Source organism: Caretta caretta, chromosome 10, assembly GCF_965140235.1.
Source record: "Caretta caretta isolate rCarCar2 chromosome 10, rCarCar1.hap1, whole genome shotgun sequence".
Lineage (NCBI taxonomy): Eukaryota > Metazoa > Chordata > Testudines > Cheloniidae > Caretta > Caretta caretta.
The window spans coordinates 33,289,797-33,308,100 of record NC_134215.1 but is presented as its reverse complement, the minus strand read 5'-3'; the positions used below and the strand labels follow the sequence as shown (position 1 = coordinate 33,308,100).

At 45.1% G+C, this 18,304-nt stretch overlaps 1 protein-coding gene across 2 annotated transcripts in view; it reads left to right on the top strand.

The window, feature by feature from the left end:
• The window catches only part of TRAP1 (TNF receptor associated protein 1), an 83,657-nt gene that overhangs the window by 24,048 nt on the left and 41,305 nt on the right, over positions 1 to 18,304 (top strand). For both annotated transcript variants that reach the window (XM_048866814.2, XM_048866815.2), the window contains one exon: positions 473 to 613. In XM_048866814.2, the coding sequence (XP_048722771.1) occupies positions 473 to 613 (141 nt within the window). The remainder of the gene's footprint in view (positions 1 to 472; positions 614 to 18,304) is intronic.

Sequence of the window (18,304 nt, the reverse complement as noted above, 5' to 3'; positions counted from 1 at the left end):
CCTTGCCGGCAGAGGTATGTCTTTGTGCCCTGGCGAGAATGGGGTGTGCTCCAGATTTTTGACTAAGGCCTTGCCTATACACACCATCCAGCCATGTTTGGGAAAGGAAGCTTCACTCTGGGACTTCTGACTCCATTGGAAAGGATGCACTCTGGGGTTCTGGCATCAGTATCACTCAGAAGACTAAAGTGCTAAAAACCCACATGTCCTTTCCATAGGAGCCAACGGTGCCAGCGTAAAGAATGCCTGCTCAAACCCCTCCTCTTCTGGTACCCCGTTTAGGGGCTGTGACATGGCCACACCTAGAGTGTTGCAGTCTGCGTGTCTGTCTCTCGACAAGTCCCTCTGTTGGGATGAAAACCTGTGTATGAGCCAGCAGCGTGCCCTGAACACTGTGTGGGTGCCACACAGGTGGCTGGGAGCGGTGCTGGCTAGACAGAGGCTGCAGTACATAACAATGTTCCTTCCCCAGGTGTTTATCCGGGAGCTGATCTCCAATGGCAGCGATGCACTGGAAAAGCTGCGTCATAAGCTGATGTCTGAAGGGAAGGTCTTACCAGAGATGGAGATTCACCTGCAGACAGACAGCGAGAAGGGAACCATCACCATCCAGGTATCTCCCTTTGCTGGCAAGAGGAACAGGAAGTCACTTTGCTGCACGGCTTATCCCAGCTGAAGCCCAGTAGAAGCTGAGCTGGAGTGTAACCCTCATCAGTATCCACTGCCTCCCTGTGCCCCTGGCCCTTCACAGCTGGGTGTCTGCAGGGCTGGTCAATGCTCAACAGTGATGCTAGATTGAGTCTGTAACCCCACGCTTTGATGAAAGGCCAGCAAGTTTGTGCCCCCCCCCCGCCCACCCATACCATGCCCCTCTGTGGCTGAGAGAGGGACACCACAAAGCAGGGGAGGGTTGCCCTCTCCTGCTCCAGCCCTTTCCTGGAAACAACCTGTGGCTTCTCCCATAGTGCCTGTTACCGTGTTGGGACTAAAGCACTTTCCATGTTCTGTGCATGTATCCCTACTAAAAGGCAGCCTCTCATGTGGGAGGAGGGCAGCCAGGTGCACAGCATGCTGCCGTACAGTGTGTGCATGCGGGGGTTTTCTTCACCGAGACCCTGCTCTTCTCTAGGTCTGAGACCTCATGTGCTGAAAACAGGCAGAGCTCCCGTCCTAATTAGCTCTGCAGGAGGCGCTGGTGCGGTGAGGGCAACCCTCCCCTGGTTTGTTGTGTCCCTCTCCCAGCCACACCTGCTCTGTCAGGATGAGCGAGTCCCCTAACTCTGGTTTCCTGGTATTGAGCTATGAAATATTTCACCATAAAGCTGCACTTCAGGGATGACTAAAACTCTCTGGCAGGCAGATCTCTGGTGCCTTGTCTTTCAAATGTTCTTGTTTCCTGCTGCCTGAGTCAAGGTTGGAGTTTGAGGGGTTCCTGTTGCTGGCAGAGGTATCGTGGAATTTACTCGGTATCCAGATTTATGTGACATTTCTTTCTTATGCATCATGCTCCAGAGGAAAGGGGGTGCATCTCTGGCGTCATCTCTCTTGTGGCAGGGGGAGAATGCACTGTTCCTCTTGCAGAGGCAGAGAAAGGAGGACAGAGATGCTTTCACTTTTTCTATTAGCAAAAGAGAGGCAGTTTTTAGGGTAGGGCGAACACTCCCAAGCTGTGGCCCGCAGAGCGCTCGTTGGTCACGTGGAGCCCAATCTTCTCTCTGTTTCTAGTTGCTTCTGTTGTTGGCCGGGCTCTTCCTTTTAAAAAAAAAAAAATCTTGGAATGAGCTTAAGTGACTACACTGGGGTCACTGCTATATAATCGGAGAGGAAGCAGGAGCTTTCCTCATGGGCCAGAGTGACCAGTGAGCCTGGAGCTTTGAGACACCGGCAGGCCCTAGAGGAGTGCCAAGGGGACCAGGGGATGGGGTAACTGGGCAGCACATTGAGGGGAGAAGGAGGACAAGGGACGGGAATGTGTAGGGAGAAGGGAGCAGAACGGAGGGGACAGGGAGATGAGATGAAGCCCAAAGGACACAGCATAAGTAATCTTTATCACAAAGGACAAAGCACTTATGTCTTCGGAGACTGTTAAAATATACTAGATACTTTCACTTTTTCATGTAAGGGCCTGCTGCAGTTGCCATAGGGATGATAAGTGATCATGAGTGGGAAGACTGGGGCTGGGCAATACAACGTGTATGTTGTGTTCCACAGTAGGGAGTGTTTGAGAATCCCCGGATTAGTGAATTGTATTTGTTACTTTCTGAGTTTCGCAGTGTTGTTATATTTCCTTGGCCATTGTCTAAGCAAGTGATCGCTCCATTAGAGACCTAGACACAGCTGTAATCCCAGCACTGGGATGCAGTTCCTGTCTAGCCCATATCTGCTCTTCCTGGGATTTGCAGGGCATGCTCTGGGTTTTGGACATGGCATTGGGTTCCCTCCCTGACCATTTTGGCTAATAGCCATTGATGGACCTGTCCTCCGTGAATTCATCTAATTATTTTTGAACCCAGTTATGCTTTTGGCCTTCACAACATCCCCTTGCAATGAGTTCCACTGGTTGACTGTAGGTTGTTTGAAGAAGTACTTCCTTATGTTTGTTTTAACCTGCTGCCTATTAATTTCATTGAGTGAAGTCTGATTCTTGTGTTATCTGAAAGGGTAAATAACACTTCCCTATTCACTTTCTCCATACCATGGAGAAAGACATCTATCATATCCCCCCCTCGGTTGTCTCTTTTCTAAGCAGAACAGTCCCAGTCTTTTTAATCTCTCCTCATATGGCAACTATTCCTTACCTCTAATCATTTTGGTTGCCATTTTCTCTACTTATTCCAAGTCTAATATATGTTTTTGAGATGGGATGACCAGAGCTGCATGTGGTATTCAAGGGTGTACCATGGATTTCCATAGTGGCGTTATGATATTTTTCTGTCTTATTAGCTATACCTTTCTGACATCATAATCAAAAAGGCTGACAAAGGAGGTGCTGTTGTCATCATGAATAGGTCGGAATATGAACAAGAGGCTGCTCGGCAGCTCTCCAACACGAGTTTCTACAAGCCATTACCCTATGATCCCACTGAGAGTTACCAAAAGCAACTACAGCATTTGCTCAAGAAACTTCCTGAAAAAGCACAAGATCAAATCCGCACAGACACACCCCTGGAACCCCGACCTGGGATATTCTATCTACTACCCAAGATCCATAAACCTGGAAATCCTGGGCGCCCCATCATCTCAGGCATTGGCACCCTGACAGCAGGATTGTCTGGCTATGTAGACTCCCTCCTCAGGCCCTACGCTACCAGCACTCCCAGCTACCTTCGAGACACCACTGACTTCCTGAGGAAACTTCAATCCATCGGTGATCTTCCTGATAACACCATCCTGGCTACTATGGATGTAGAAGCCCTCTACACCAACATTCCACACAAAGATGGACTACAAGCCGTCAAGAACACTATCCCCGATAATGTCACGGCTAACCTGGTGGCTGAACTTTGTGACTTTGTCCTTACCCATAACTATTTCACATTTGGGGACAATGTATACCTTCAGATCAGCGGCACTGCTATGGGTACCCGCATGGCCCCACAGTATGCCAACATTTTTATGGCTGATTTAGAACAACGCTTCCTCAGCTCTCGTCCCCTAAAGCCCCTACTCTACTTGCGCTATATTGATGACATCTTCATCATCTGGACCCATGGAAAAGAAGCCCTTGAGGAATTCCACCATGATTTCAACAATTTCCATCCCACCACCAACCTCAGCCTGGTCCAGTCCACACAAGAGATCCACTTCCTGGACACTACAGTGCTAATAAACGATGGCCACATAAACACCACCCTATACCGGAAACCTACTGACCGCTATTCCTACCTGCATGCCTCCAGCTTTCACCCTGACCACACCACACGATCCATCGTCTACAGCCAAGCTCTGCGATACAACCGCATTTGCTCCAACCCCTCAGACAGAGACAAACACCTACAAGATCTCTGTCAAGCTTTCTTACAACTACAATACCCACCTGCAGAAGTAAAGAAACAGATTGATAGAGCCAGAAGAGTTCCCAGAAGTTACCTACTACAGGACAGGCCTAACAAAGAAAATAACAGAACGCCACTAGCGGTCACCTTCAGCCCCCAACTAAAACCCCTCCAACGCATTATTAAGGATCTACAACCTATCCTAAAGGATGACCCAACACTCTCACAAGTCTTGGGAGACAGGCCAGTCCTTGCCTACAGACAGCCCCGCAATCTGAAGCAAATACTCACCAACAACCACATACCACACAACAGAACCACTAACCCAGGAACTTATCCTTGCAACAAAGCCCGTTGCCAATTGTGCCCACATATCTATTCAGGGGACACCATCACAGGGCCTAATAACATCAGCCACACTATCAGAGGCTCGTTCACCTGCACATCCACCAATGTGATATATGCCATCATGTGCCAGCAATGCCCCTCTGCCATGTACATTGGTCAAACTGGACAGTCTCTACGTAAAAGAAGAAATGGACACAAATCAGATGTCAAGAATTATAACATTCATAAACCAGTCGGAGAACACTTCAATCTCTCTGGTCACGCAATCACAGACATGAAGGTCGCTATCTTAAAACAAAAAAACTTCAAATCCAGACTCCAGCGAGAAACTGCTGAATTGGAATTCATTTGCAAATTGGATACTATTAATTTAGGCTTAAATAGAGACTGGGAGTGGCTAAGTCATTATGCAAGGTAGCCTGTTTCCTCTTGTTTTTTCCTACCCCCCCCCCCCCAGATGTTCTGGTTTAACTTGGATTTAAACTTGGAGAGTGGTCAGTTTAGATGAGCTATTAGCAGCAGGAGAGTGAGTTTGTGTGTGTATGGGGGTGGGGGGGATGTGAGAAAACCTGGATCTATGCAGGAAATAGCCCGACTTGACTATGTAAAGAGTTGTCACTTTGGATGGGCTAGCACCAGCAGGAGAGTGAATTTGTGTGGGGGGGTGGAGGGTGAGAAAACCTGGATTTGTGCTGGAAATGGCCCACCTGTTGATCACTTTAGATAAGCTATTACCAGCAGGACAGTGGGGTGGGAGGAGGTATTGTTTCATATTCTCTGTGTGTATATAAAGTCTGCTGCAGTTTCCACGGTAAACATCTGATGAAGTGAGCTGTAGCTCACGAAAGCTCATGCTCAAATAAATTGGTTAGTCTCTAAGGTGCCACAAGTACTCCTTTACCTTTCTCAATGGTTCCTAACATTAACAACTTTTTTGACTGCTATTTTTTGAGCAGATGTTTTCAGAGATACACCATGAGTTCAAGATGTCTTTGTTTAGTGGGGTCTAAATTAGCTATTACCTTCATTTTGTATGCATAGTTGGGATTGTGTTTTCCAATGTACATTACTTTGCTCTTCTCAGTATTGAATTTCATCTACCATTTTGATCCCATCACCCAGTTTTGTGAGATCTCTCTGTAACTGTTCACAGTTAGCTTCGTATTTAATTATCTTGTCTGAAAATTTTGCCACCTCACTGTTTACCCCTTTTTCCATCTTGTTTTTGAATATGTTGAACAGCACTGGTCCCAGTGCAGATCGTTGGGATCCTGTTGTTTACCCCTGTTCACTATGAAAACTGACAATTTGTTCTTCCCCTCTTTTTCCTATTTTTTAAGCAGTTACTGATCCATGAGATGACCTTCCCTCTTATCTTGTGACTGCCTACTTTGCTTAAGAGCCTTTGGTGAGGGACTTTGTCAGCGGCTTGTTGAAATCCAAGTATACCTTATATCAGGGGTCGGCTGCCTTTCAGAAGTGGTGTGCCAAATCTTCATTTATTCACTGTAATTTCAGGTTTCATGTGCCAGTAATACATTTTAACGTTTTTAGAAGGTCTCTCTCTATAAGTCTACATTATATAACTAACCTGTTGTTGTATGTAAAGTAAATAAGGTTTTAAAAATGTTTAAGACGCTTCATTTAAAATTAAATTAAATGCAGATCTTATCAGTTTAGTGTGATACTTGCCCTTGCTTTTCCTTGCTGAGTTTTCCAATGTGTGGCTTGTATTTGGATACTTTAAGCTGCACACAGCCTTCTGAGTGATCAGTTGTTAACCAGAATAGAGGACCCATGATCTCTCTCGGTAGCTTCAAGTGCACTCCGCAGATCTACAAACTTTGATGCCCACAATTCTGAGCTTTTTAACTGAATGAGCTGCATTTCGAAATCAACACCCATCCACTGAAATACAGACCAACGAAAGTGACTTTAACTTTTCAGGTTTAATTAGAAAAGAAAGCATTGGGCCAAATTGCTGGAAATCTGTCAGAAATTTCTCATTTCAGTTCTTGCATGTACATTCCAATCTCATCGACACTGATAGCGCAACGTGTCGATAGTTCTTTTATGTGTTGGAAGTAGTGGAAAGTAGAACTTGGAATATCCCGAGCAAAAACTGCTAGTTTTACAACAGATGCCTTCCAGGCTTCATAAAGATCCAGACACGTTTGCCCTGGAGACAGAGGTTGAGTTCGTTTAGGTGAGCAGCGATGTCAGTTAGAAGCATGAGCTTAAACAGCCATTTGTCATCATCCAGTTGGGGCTAGTTTTGTCCTTTTTCTGACAAAAACGCCTTGATTACATCAAAACAGTTTACAAAGTGCACCAAAACCGTGCCACTACTTAGCCACCGAATGTTGTTGTGAAGGGGAATGTTGTTATAAGCACTGTCCATCTCTTCTAGCAGAGCTTGAAACTGTCGGTGAGTCAAAGCAGATGGAGCAACAAGGAAATTCACAATTCGCCCCACTGTATTCATCACATTATTAAGTTCGGAATTAGAAATTTTAGTACACAGGTTTTCTTGATGGATGATACAGTGAAATTTGACTGTTGGGTGGCCAATTTGATCTTCAAGTAACTTTACAAATCCCTTCTGTTTTCTGACCACGGCAGGAGCACCATCTGTTGTCACAGAAAATATTTTTCTGATGTCAACTCCTCATTCTTCAGAATGGTTTATAAAACTTTCCACTATATCTTTCCCCTTTGTTGTGCCATGCAGGGGTTTTTGGCAACAAAGTTCCTCTTGGATTTCATCGGAAGCACAATATCTTGCAACAACTGTCAAACGTGGAAAGTCGTTTATATCCACGTTGTCATCAACTGCAACGCTAAACACTGCTATGTCTTTTAATGCAGTCATCTGCTTTTCCTTAATGTTTTCTGCCATTTCGCTTATGCTTCTCTCAACTGTTCTGTCAGACAGGCAATTCTTTTATTCTAGATATGATCGTGTCTTTATTTGGCAAATCATTGAACGAAATCTCTGAACTGCTGAGAAAAACTTTTTATATGTTCCCCCTCTGTAAATGGCTTTCAGTTTTTTGCAATGCACTGTGCAATCTTGTAACTTTCTTCTGTAGCTTGATTTTGACTCACACTTAAGCTGTTAAAAACACTGCTTTTCCTGCTCCTGCCTTTTTGATCGATTCAGTCTTGTCTGCTTCGTCAAGAAAGATTTTCTCGTGCTTCGTTTCAAAATGTCATCGAACACTTGATGTGCGATAAACAACACTTTCACAACAGAAAGCACAAACAGCACGGTCCTTCTTTTGAATAAATCCAGATGTGTCTGTCCAAGAAGGCTGAAATGTACGGACATCTAACTTTGCTTTCTTAGGAGCTGCCATTTTTTTAAATGTTCCCCTCAACTGTCAGTGGGGGGGGGGAAATGGCGACATAGGGCACGCACAAGGTCAAACGCAGACATGGTCTGATATAAGCAGCAAACCAGGACCAGGAACAACTTTTAAAGTGGTGGTGCTGAGCTGCGCCCCCTCTTGCCCCTGTCTGCACCCCTCACTGCCTCAGGCTGGGCCCAGTGGGCCTCAGGCTGGGGCCAGCTGCAGAGCGCTGTGCCGAGGCCAGGAGCAGAGCCCCGGGCTTGCTGCTGGTACCCCAGGCCTGCAGCGTGCTGAGCGGGGCCAGAGGCCCAGACCCCAGCTGGCAGGGGGCCGGAACCCCAGAGTGGCAGTGAGGTAAGCGGGGCCTGGCAGCTGGTATCCCAGGCCTGCAGCGGGCTGAGCAGGGCTGGCGGCCGGAACCCCAGACTGGCAGTGGGCTGAGTGGCTCAACCCTCTGCCGGTCTGGGGTTCTGGCCGCCAGCTCCTGCCAGCTGGGGTCCTGGCTGCCGGCCCCACTCAGCCCCGCAGCCGGCCTGCTGTTCCATCCGATTGCTCCTGCCAGCCGGGGTCCCGGGGTCCCAGCCTCCAACCCTGCTCAGCCCGCTGCCAGCCTGGGGTTCTGTTCATCCAGGCAGGCAGCAGGCTGAGCAGGGCCGAAGTCTGGGACCCCGGGACCCACAACCCCTAATCCCCAGCCCCATTCCAGAGCCCACAGCCCCAGCCAGAGCCCTCCCCCTCCCCCCCACCCCAACGGCCAATTTCATGAGCATTCATGGCCCATCATACAATTTCCATACCCAGATGTGGCCCTTGGGCCAAAAAGTTTGCCCACCCCCTGGGTTAGGCCTTGAGCATGTGGGAAAGATCCACCAGGGAGATACCTGGGAAAGAATTATCTGTAGTAACTCAGAGCCCTCCCTATCTAGTGTCCGATCTCTGCAGTTTCATATTTGAGTTCCTTCAGCACTCCTGGATGAATACCATCTGGTCCTGATGACTTATTACTGTTTAATTTATCAATTTGTTCCAAAACCACCTCTAATGACACCTCAATCTGGGACAGTACCTCAGATTTGTCACCTAAAAAGAATGACTTAGGTGTGGGAATTTCCTCACATCCTCTGCAGTGAAGACCAATGCAGTGAATTCATTTAGCTTCTCTGTAACAGCGTTTTCTTCTTTGAGTGCTCCTTTAGCACCTTAGTTGTCCAGTGGCCCCACTGATTGTTTAGCAGGCTTTCGGCTTCTGATGTACTTAAAAAATAAATCTGCTGTTAGTTTTTGTGTCTTTTGCTATTACTCTTCAAATTCTTTTTTGACCTGCCTGATTATACTTTTACACTTGTCAGAGTTTATGCTCCTTTGTATTTTCCTCAGTAGGATTTGACCTCCACTTCTTAGAAAATGTCTTTTTGTCTCTAACTGCCTATTTTACTCTGTTGTTTAGCCATGGTCACGTTTTTTTGATCCTCCTACTACTTTTGTTTATGTAAGGTATACATATAATTTGAGCCTTTATTATGGTGTTTTTTAAAATTTTCCATGAAGCTTACAGGCATTTCACTCGTGACTGTTCCTTTTGATTTCTGTTTAACTAGCCTCCTCATTTTTGTTTAGTTCCCCTTTTTGAAGTTAAATGCTACTGTGGTGGGTTTCTTTGGTATTTTCCCTCCTGCAAGGATGTTAAATTTAATTGCATGCTTGTTGCTGTTACTGAGCGGTTCAGCTATATTTGTCTCTTAGACCAGAACCTGTGCTTCACGTAGGACTAAATCCAGAATGGCTACAAGAAGTAGTCATTAATGGTATCTTGAAATTTGATCTCTGCATCACACCTTGAGGTAACATGTTCCCAGTCAATATGGGGATAGTTGAAATCCCCCATTATTATTGAGTTTTCTGATTTTGTGGCCTCTCTAGTCAACCTGAGTATTTCACAATCACTGTCAACATCCCAGCGAGGCGGTTGGTAATATATTCTTATTGCTATACTCTATATTACTTAAGCATGGAATTTATGTCCATAGAGATTCTATGGTAGAGTTTGATTCATTTAAAATTTTCACTGTATGCTTCCTTTCACATATAGTGTCACTCTCCCACCACTGTGACCGACATGGCCATTCTTATATACTTGGTACCTGATATTACCATGTCCCATGGATTATCATCATTCCACCAAGTTTTTGTGATATGTGTTATATAAATATCCTCATTTAATACCAGGCACTCAAGTTCAGCCATCTAGTATTTAGACTTCTTCCATTTTTATGCAAGCACTTACAAATGTTGGGTTTTTGTTTTTTGTTTTGAGGGGATGGGTTATTGCCCTAAATTTAGGGACTATTAGGTATATCTGGTTCTTAGGCTTCCTCTCTAAACTCCCTCGCAAAACTCCCCTGCTTTCTGCTCCTGTTCATTCGCTCTTGTGGTGGCTTACGAGCTGGCTTTTTAAACCCCTCTTCTCCCTCAGTTAGCCCCAGCCTCTTGTCAAGATATCCTAAAGGGATTAGGGGTCTAAGGATGGCAAAGTGGAGCCTCGTTAGGAAGCTCTCAGCCTTGCCTGGCAGGCCAGTAGGCTCAGCACATAAACTTAAATATGGCTGGCACAAGGTAAGCAAGCACGCAACAACAAACAGACAGCAGTGTTACTCCAACGGTCACATAAAGTCACTTGTCCACCTAGAGAGCTCCCAGATCCGCCTTTGTTGTTCCTGTTCTCTTGCCATCTATTAGAAACTGCACTGGGAAGGCAGAATCCCACAGATGGCAGGAGGCTGGGAACAAGGGTGAAGGAGTTGGGGACGCAGGTTGTTTTCTTGTGAATTCTCCTAGTTGAGGGTAAGGGCCCAGGCAGGCACATGCGCATCCTGCAGATGAATGCATGGCTGTATAGATGGTGTTGACAGGAAGGCTTCAGCTTCCTCCACCATGGCATGCTGTTCCAGGAAGAAGTCTGCTGGGAATAGATGGTGTCCACTTCACCAAGAAGGGAAAGAGAATCGTCTCACACCATCTTGCCAACCTAGTGAGGAAGGCTTTAAATTAGTTTCAAAGGGGGGAGGTGACAAAAGCACACAGGGAAGCATAAAAAAAAGGAATGTTAGCAGAGGGGTAGAAGTTGTTACAGAGACCTGGAAAATTACAGAAGGTCATAGGAGCAACGAGGGAAATCAGTGGGGGAATCAGCTAAACATCTTAGATGTCTATATACAAATCCAAAGAGTATGGGGAATGAGCAGTTAGAACTGGATGTATTAGTACATAAGCTAAACTATGACTTAATTGGTGTCATAGAGACTTGATCAGAAGTCTCATGACTGGAATATTGATATAGAGGGATATAGCTTGTTCAGGAAGGATAAAAAGGGAGATGGATAATACATCAAGGTTCTGAGGTCCCCCAGAAGGAGGTGAGAGGCAAACAAGTTGAAAATCTCCAGGTAGGGGTCTACTGTTGACCCGCAAATCAGGAAGAGAAGGTGGATGAGGCATTTCTAGAACAAATAGCTGAAATATCCAAAACACAAAGCCTGGTAGCAATGGGGGACTTGAACTACCCAAGCATCTGTTGGAAAAGTAATACAGTAACTCCTCACTTAATGTAGTCCTGGTTAACATTGCTTTATTGTTACGTCTCTGATCATAGAATCATAGAATATAAGGGTTGGAAGGGACCCCAGAAGGTCATCTAGTCCAACCCCCTGCTCAAAGCAGGACCAATTCCCAGTTAAATCATCCCAGCCAGGGCTTTGTCAAGCCTGACCTTAAAAACCTCTAAGGAAGGAGATTCTACCACCTCCCTAGGTAACGCATTCCAGTGTTTCACCACCCTCTTAGTGAAAAAGTTTTTCCTAATATCCAATCTAAACCTCCCCCACTGTAACTTGAGACCATTACTCCTTGTTCTGTCATCTGATACCATTGAGAACAGTCTAGAGCCATCCTCTTTGGAACCCCCTTTCAGGTAGTTGAAAACAGCTATCAAATCCCCCCTCATTCTTCTCTTCTGCAGGCTAAACAATCCCAGCTCCCTCAGCCTCTCCTCATAACTCATATGTTCCAGACCCCTAATCATTTTTGTTGCCCTTCGCTGGACTCTCTCCAATTTATCCACAAAATTGGAGAGAGTTAGAGAAAAATTGGAGAGAGTTAGATCAGTTAGAGAACTTGCTTGTTTAAAGTTGCACAATGCTCCCTTATAAGATTGTTTGGCTGCCTCCTGCTTTGTCCGCTGCTTGCAGAAAGAGCAGCCTGTTGGAGCTAATTGGTGGAAGCTTGAAACCAGGGTGGGCTGGCAGCTCCCCTAAGTTCCCTGTGCGGCAGGCTATCAAGTGCTGGGCAGTTCAGATGTTGCTCCCCCCCCCACTGCCGTGTGCTGCTCCTGCCCTCTGCCTTAGAGCTGCTCCCGGGAGCCTCCTACTTGCTGTGCAGGGGCTGTGGGGGAAAAAGGGTGCTGATGTCAGGGTGTCCCCCTCCCCCCACTCCTGTACCCCATCTCCACAGAGCGGGGGGAACACACAGGTATCAGGATGGAGGAAGCTTGCTGGCAGTAGCTGCTATCTTGCTGATCTACTTAAAAAGGCAGTGTACTGAGAGTGGGGTCAGCGTACTTAAAGGGGCAATGTGTGTGTCTCTCACACACACGAACATATACACACACACACACGATGTTTGTCTCTCTCACACACACGCACACATGGTGTGTGTGTCTCTCTCTCGCAAATACGCACACATGCTCAGCCCGGCACTTTGGAAAGCGGAAGGAGTAGTGTGCTCCAGTGGGGTAGCATGGGTTCATCATTATGTTCAGTTTCTGCAGGGAATGTTTGCAGCCACTGCCATGTGTCTGTTGTGTCTTCTTCCTCCGTAGTGCTGCCTTGTAGAATGTGAGCATACATTAACAATGTGTTAACCCTTGAGGGCTCAGCCGAGCTTTAGCTTATCATTTAGCAGTAAGGCATTCCCTGGGAAATATCCCACCCTCTGACTCCACCACCTCAACCAAGCTTCACAATCATCATTGCTGTGTACAGTATTAAATTGTTTGTTTAAAACTTATACTGTGTGTGTGTGTGTGTGTGTGTGTGTATATAATGTCTTTTGTCTGGCGAAAAACATTTCCCTGGAACTTAACCACCCCGATTTATATTAATTCTTATGGGGAAATTGGATTAGCTTAACATGGTTTTGTCTAAAGTAGGAATTTTCCGGAACATAATTACAACATTAAGCAAAGAGTTACTGTACAGTAAAACACAAAATTTTCCAGTAAGTTCTTGGAATGTACCGAGGACAGCTTTTTGTTTCAGACAGTGGAGGAAGTAACCACAGGACAGCCATTTTAGACTTCATTCTGATCAGCAGAAAGGAATTGGTAGTGAATCTGAAGGTGAAAGGCAATTTGAAGGAAGGTGTAGGTCGTCTGCTTAGCGGGGCAGGAGAACTAATAATTGATGACATCAAAAGAAGTCTGAGGAATTTAATTCTGTTTTGCTTCAGTCTTCAGTAAAAAGGTTAATGGTGACCAGATACTCAACACCATTAATATTAACAACAAGGAGGAAGGACCACAAGCCAAAATAGGGAAAGAACAGGATAAAGAATATTAAAATGTACCCAAGTCAGCAGGAGTTGATGAAATTCATCGTAGGGTACTTAAGGAACGAGCTGGAGCAGTCTGAGGACCATTAGTGATTATCCTGGAGAACTCATGGAAGACGAGAGAGGTCCCAGAGGATTGGCAAAAGGCAAACATAGTACTATTTTCAAAAAGAGAACAAAGAGGACCCAGGGAATTTTAGAACAGTCAACATAAAATCGATACCTGGAAAAATACTGGAATAAATTACTAAAAAATCAATTTGTAAGCACCTAAAGGTTACTAGGGTTATAGGATCGAGCTAGCATGGATTTGTCAAGAACAAATCTTTCCAAACCAACCTGATTTCCTTCCTTGAGAGGGTTACTGGCGAAGTGGATGGGGGATGATATCTTGATTTTAATAGAACTTTTGACACAGTCCCACATGACATTCTCATAAGCAAACTAGAGAAATGTGGTCTAGATGAAATTGCCATAAGATTGATGCACAACTGGTTGAAGGGACATACTCAAAGAATAGTTATCAATAATTCGCTGTCAAAGTGGGAGGGCGTAATCTATAGTGGAGTCCCACAGGGGTCAGTCCTGGGTCCTGAACTGTTCAATGTTTTCAACAGTGACTTGGATAATGAAGTGGAGATTATGCTTATAAACTTTGCAGATGACACCAAGATGGAAGTTGTTGGAGGACAGGATTATAATTTAAAATGACCGTGACAATTTAGAGCTTTGGTCTGAACTCAACAAGATGAAATTCAATGAAGTTAAGTGTTAAATACTTCACTTAGGAAGGACAAATCAAATCATAACTACAAAATGGAGAATAACTGACTAGGTGATAGTACTGCTGCAAAGGATCCTGGGGCTTCACAGATTGAATATGAGTTAAGAATGTGATGCAGTTGTGGAAAAGGCTAATATCATTCTGGGGTGTCGGATGTAAGACATGGGAGTATAATTGTCCCATTCTACTCGACTTGTAGAAACCCCAATCCCCCACCCCATTGTGCTAGGCTCTCTTCCTCTCCTAGAAGTCAAGTCTGTCCTAAAGACCCACTTCTGTGAGGCCTCCAAATGGAAGAATTGTGGAAAGGGGGAATAAAAACAGTTAACTAAAGCAGTTCCTTTGTCTGGGTCTCCCAGTGCGTCCTTCCTGTCCTATGGATTGTGCGCTCTTTGTTGCAGGGACAGGAAGGACCTGAGGCTAGTATTCTGAACAGGACTGAGCACCTTGTTAGCTCTAACAGTTAAGAAACACATGCAGAAACCTTCCAGGTGAAGTCCAGGTTACAGGTGTGTAACAGTGGCTGGAGGGTATGTTACCATTCAAAAGCATTGCAGCTTCTCACAAACAAGTTAGAGACCCAAGGAGTATAAAATAATAACACACAGTCTGCAGAAGGTGGTTTGGGAGCTTCTGGGCTCTGTCTCGTAATACAAGAACAAGGGAACATTCAATGACATTTCAAAGGTGGGAGATTCAAGACTGATAAAAAGAAATACTTTTTCATACAATGTGTAGATAGACTGTAGAACTAACTGGCACAAGAAGGTGTTAAGGCCAAGAACTTAGTAAGATTCAGAATTGTTATTGTTAATGATGCCAAAAAGAGTATTGGGAAGGAATACAGGCTACAGGGCTTAATCCAATCTCTAAATATTAGGATAAGACCTTCCTGGGAGGAAATCACCTCACATCTTCCCACTGCAGCATCTCTTGCACCTTCCTCTGAAGCATCAGACACAGGTGACTGCTGGAGGCGGGACACAGGACTAGATGGACCACACGTCTGATCTAGCCTGGCAATGCCTGTGTTCCTATGGATTTCAGTTACTCTCCTTAAGCAAAGCACCCAAACTAGCTTAAGTCTGACCCCAGTGAGAGAACTCAGAAAGTGAGCCTTCCTGCTGCTGTACCTCATTGATCCGTAACAAATAGCTTCATTTTGGCGGTGGCCACAAAAACTAGATTCAAAAAGATACAAAAACTGTATTTTGCGAATACAGACTAAGACAGCTGCTACTCTAAAAACTAGATTATTGTAATTCTGTAGTGGTTGGGTTGCTTTACAGTCAAGCATAGTACACATACAAGAATTTTACAAAGTCCTGATTAGCAAGCTTTTAGCAAATTGGCTCTTAGCACAGAGCAAGCTGAAGGCATTCATTTACTTCTCTTCATTAAGGGGTTCAGGGTCCTGAGTCATGGAGAAGGTACTGAGCACCTCATGGTGCTAACCCCAAGATTCCACATGCCAGCCAGTTATCCAAGTTACAAGACAAGACATACATGCCCAGATCACAAAGTTAGGGCTTGTCTACATACTCTCTAGAGGTGATTTCTGGAGGTGTTTGTCAGAAGCTGGGAATGGGCCACATGGGAAGGATCATTTGATGATTGCCTGTTCTGTTCATTCCCTCTGAAGCTTCTGGCATTAGTCACTGTCAGCAGACAGGATACTGGGCTAGATGGACCTTTGGTCTGAACCAGTATGGCCATTCTTATGTTCTAAAGCAGTGGTTCTCAAACTTTTGTACTGGTGACCCCTTTCATACAGCAAGCCTCTGACCCCTCCCCTTATAAATTAAAAAACACATTTTTTATATTTAACACTCTTATAAATGCTGGAGGCGAAGCAGGATTTGTGGGTGGAGGCTGATGGGCCATGACCCGCCATGTAATAATCTTGCAACCCCGTGAGGGGTTGTAATCCCTAGTTAGAGAACCCCTGTTCTAAAGTGTGCTAACGTGTTGTGTAATAACTAGTCCATATAGTCCAGTGGTTCTCAACTGGGGGTCTGTGGAGCAGTGCAGGGCTAAAGCCGGCAGCCCCCTCCATCTCAGCCGGGAGAGGCATGGGTCTAAAGGCAGCACCCATCCCCCCATCAAGCCCCCAAAGCCGGAAGCAGTGTGGTGCTGAAGCCGGCAAACCTCCCTGCCCCCCGCAAGCCAGAAGCAGCGGGGGGCTGAAGCTGGGAGCCCCTGCACCCCCTGCCCCGAAGCTGGGAGCCCCCACCGCCCGCTCCTGCTGGGCCCTGGTATTTTTATAGCATGTTAAGGGAGTCCTCAGCAAGAAAAAGGTTGAGAACCCCTGTGATAGACCATGCTGATGTATGTTAAAGGTTCCCGAGTGCGCTTCTATGTTAAAGCACACTAGGGAACCATTAGTGCGCACCAGCAGGGTCTACATGGACCAATTAATATACAACAATTTAGCACACTTTAGAAATCACCCCTTCCCTTCCCCTCCTGTCCCCTCCCCCCCCCCCATGTAGCACATTACCCCATGGGTAGAAAAGCCCTTTGAACAAAGGTCAGTGTGGTGACAGATCATCTCACGTTGTATCAGAGGCATCTCTGTATGAAAAAGGATTATGAAACCAATGAGCCATGGAGTAGTTTTTCTATGCTCTTCAAAAAGTAAGGTGGCAGAGTGGCATCTCTTCAGAAAGAGTTAGGTTTAGTTAGTTATGTGGATGTTTAGTGGAGAAGTGCAACCATAATTCTGAAATTCTTGTGTGTCTAAGAGATTGTCTACCTGAGGACACTCATGAGAGTTAATCTGAATTAATTTTTAAAGTGGATTAGTTAAACTGCATTAAATCTCTTTGTGGACACTCTTATTCAGAATTAAAGTAGAAGTGAATCTAAACTAATTGATTTCTAAGAGAAATCAAACTAAATCCATTTTAAGAGTGTCCACGCAGGGGTTTATGAGATTTAATAAATGCACTTTAAATTCGCACTTTTTGTTAATTTGGATTAATTTCCTTGAGTGTACCCATGTAGACAAGCCCTAACATGCTTGAAAGGTAATGTAGACTGAAACCTCTGTGATGTGCCTGCAACTTCGATATCACTGTAAATATTTTTATGGGGGAATTTCCTTCGCTTTTTACATAGTCCTAATGTGGAACTGGGGTATACAGGAGGGGAGCCACACTAATGTACACTGATAAGATCCTTAGCCAGGGAGCCCATCTCTGAGTCTTGGGCAATGTCATAGGTGCTCCATCTGGGATATGAATCAACTCGTGGTGAGCTGTATGTTAATAACTTCTGTAATTAACCTTCAATCAATGAAATGTTGGTGCTATGCTTTAGATCTGAGTTAGGGGAATACTATGAACTACTTCTGTTTCTTTTCTGCAATGTGGTTTGTCATCTTTGCTACAAAGTTGCAGAAAAGCATTAGCTCTCCTGAACTCTGGAGAACACATCTCTCAATTAATAGTGTCCAATTCACTTCCCATTCTATAGAAAAATTTTACCTTTGCACCCAATGTAATCTACCAATTTTGAGGATGGTATCACTTTTCTTGTGGTTTTCAGAGTGGGGTCTGAAACTGCAGCTAAGTGTCCCTTATAAACCCAATTTGAACAATGGAGTGACTGCTCTCTTTCTAATAATGTTGGATGCAGCTGGGTTAGAAAGTGTTCTTGATTCTGTGGTCATGCAGTTGCCCCTGGCTAAAACTCTCCTAGAAATGCACACCGCTGACTGACTTCACTGTAAGCTGCTGGGTGATGAGAATAGAAACTCCAGTAGTTCCTGTCTTTGGTTTTACTGGAGCGTGTGTTGTTGGCTCTTAGCCCTTTCTGCTCCCCTTCCACATTCCTGGGAGTTTTATTTACTTTCCAAACCTGTAGAGGGCCTGCTTTGCATAAGTATGACTGTGGTCTTTGCTGCAGGACATCATTCCCTAGAGTTTCAGAGTAACAGCCGTGTTAGTCTGTATTCGCAAAAAGAAAAGGAGTATTTGTGGCACCTTAGAGACTAACCAATTTATTTGAGCATAAGCATAAGCTTCCATATTGTGGAAACTGCAGTTTCCACAGCATGCATCCGATGAAGTGAGCTCTAGCTCACGAAAGCTTATGCTCAAGTAAATTGGTTCGTCTCTAAGGTGCCACAAGTCCTCCTTTTCTTATTCCCTAGAGTGCTGCTCATTGATTAGAGAGCTGGCTGGCTGGCTGGGAGCAGTGCCATCTGGTGACAAAAG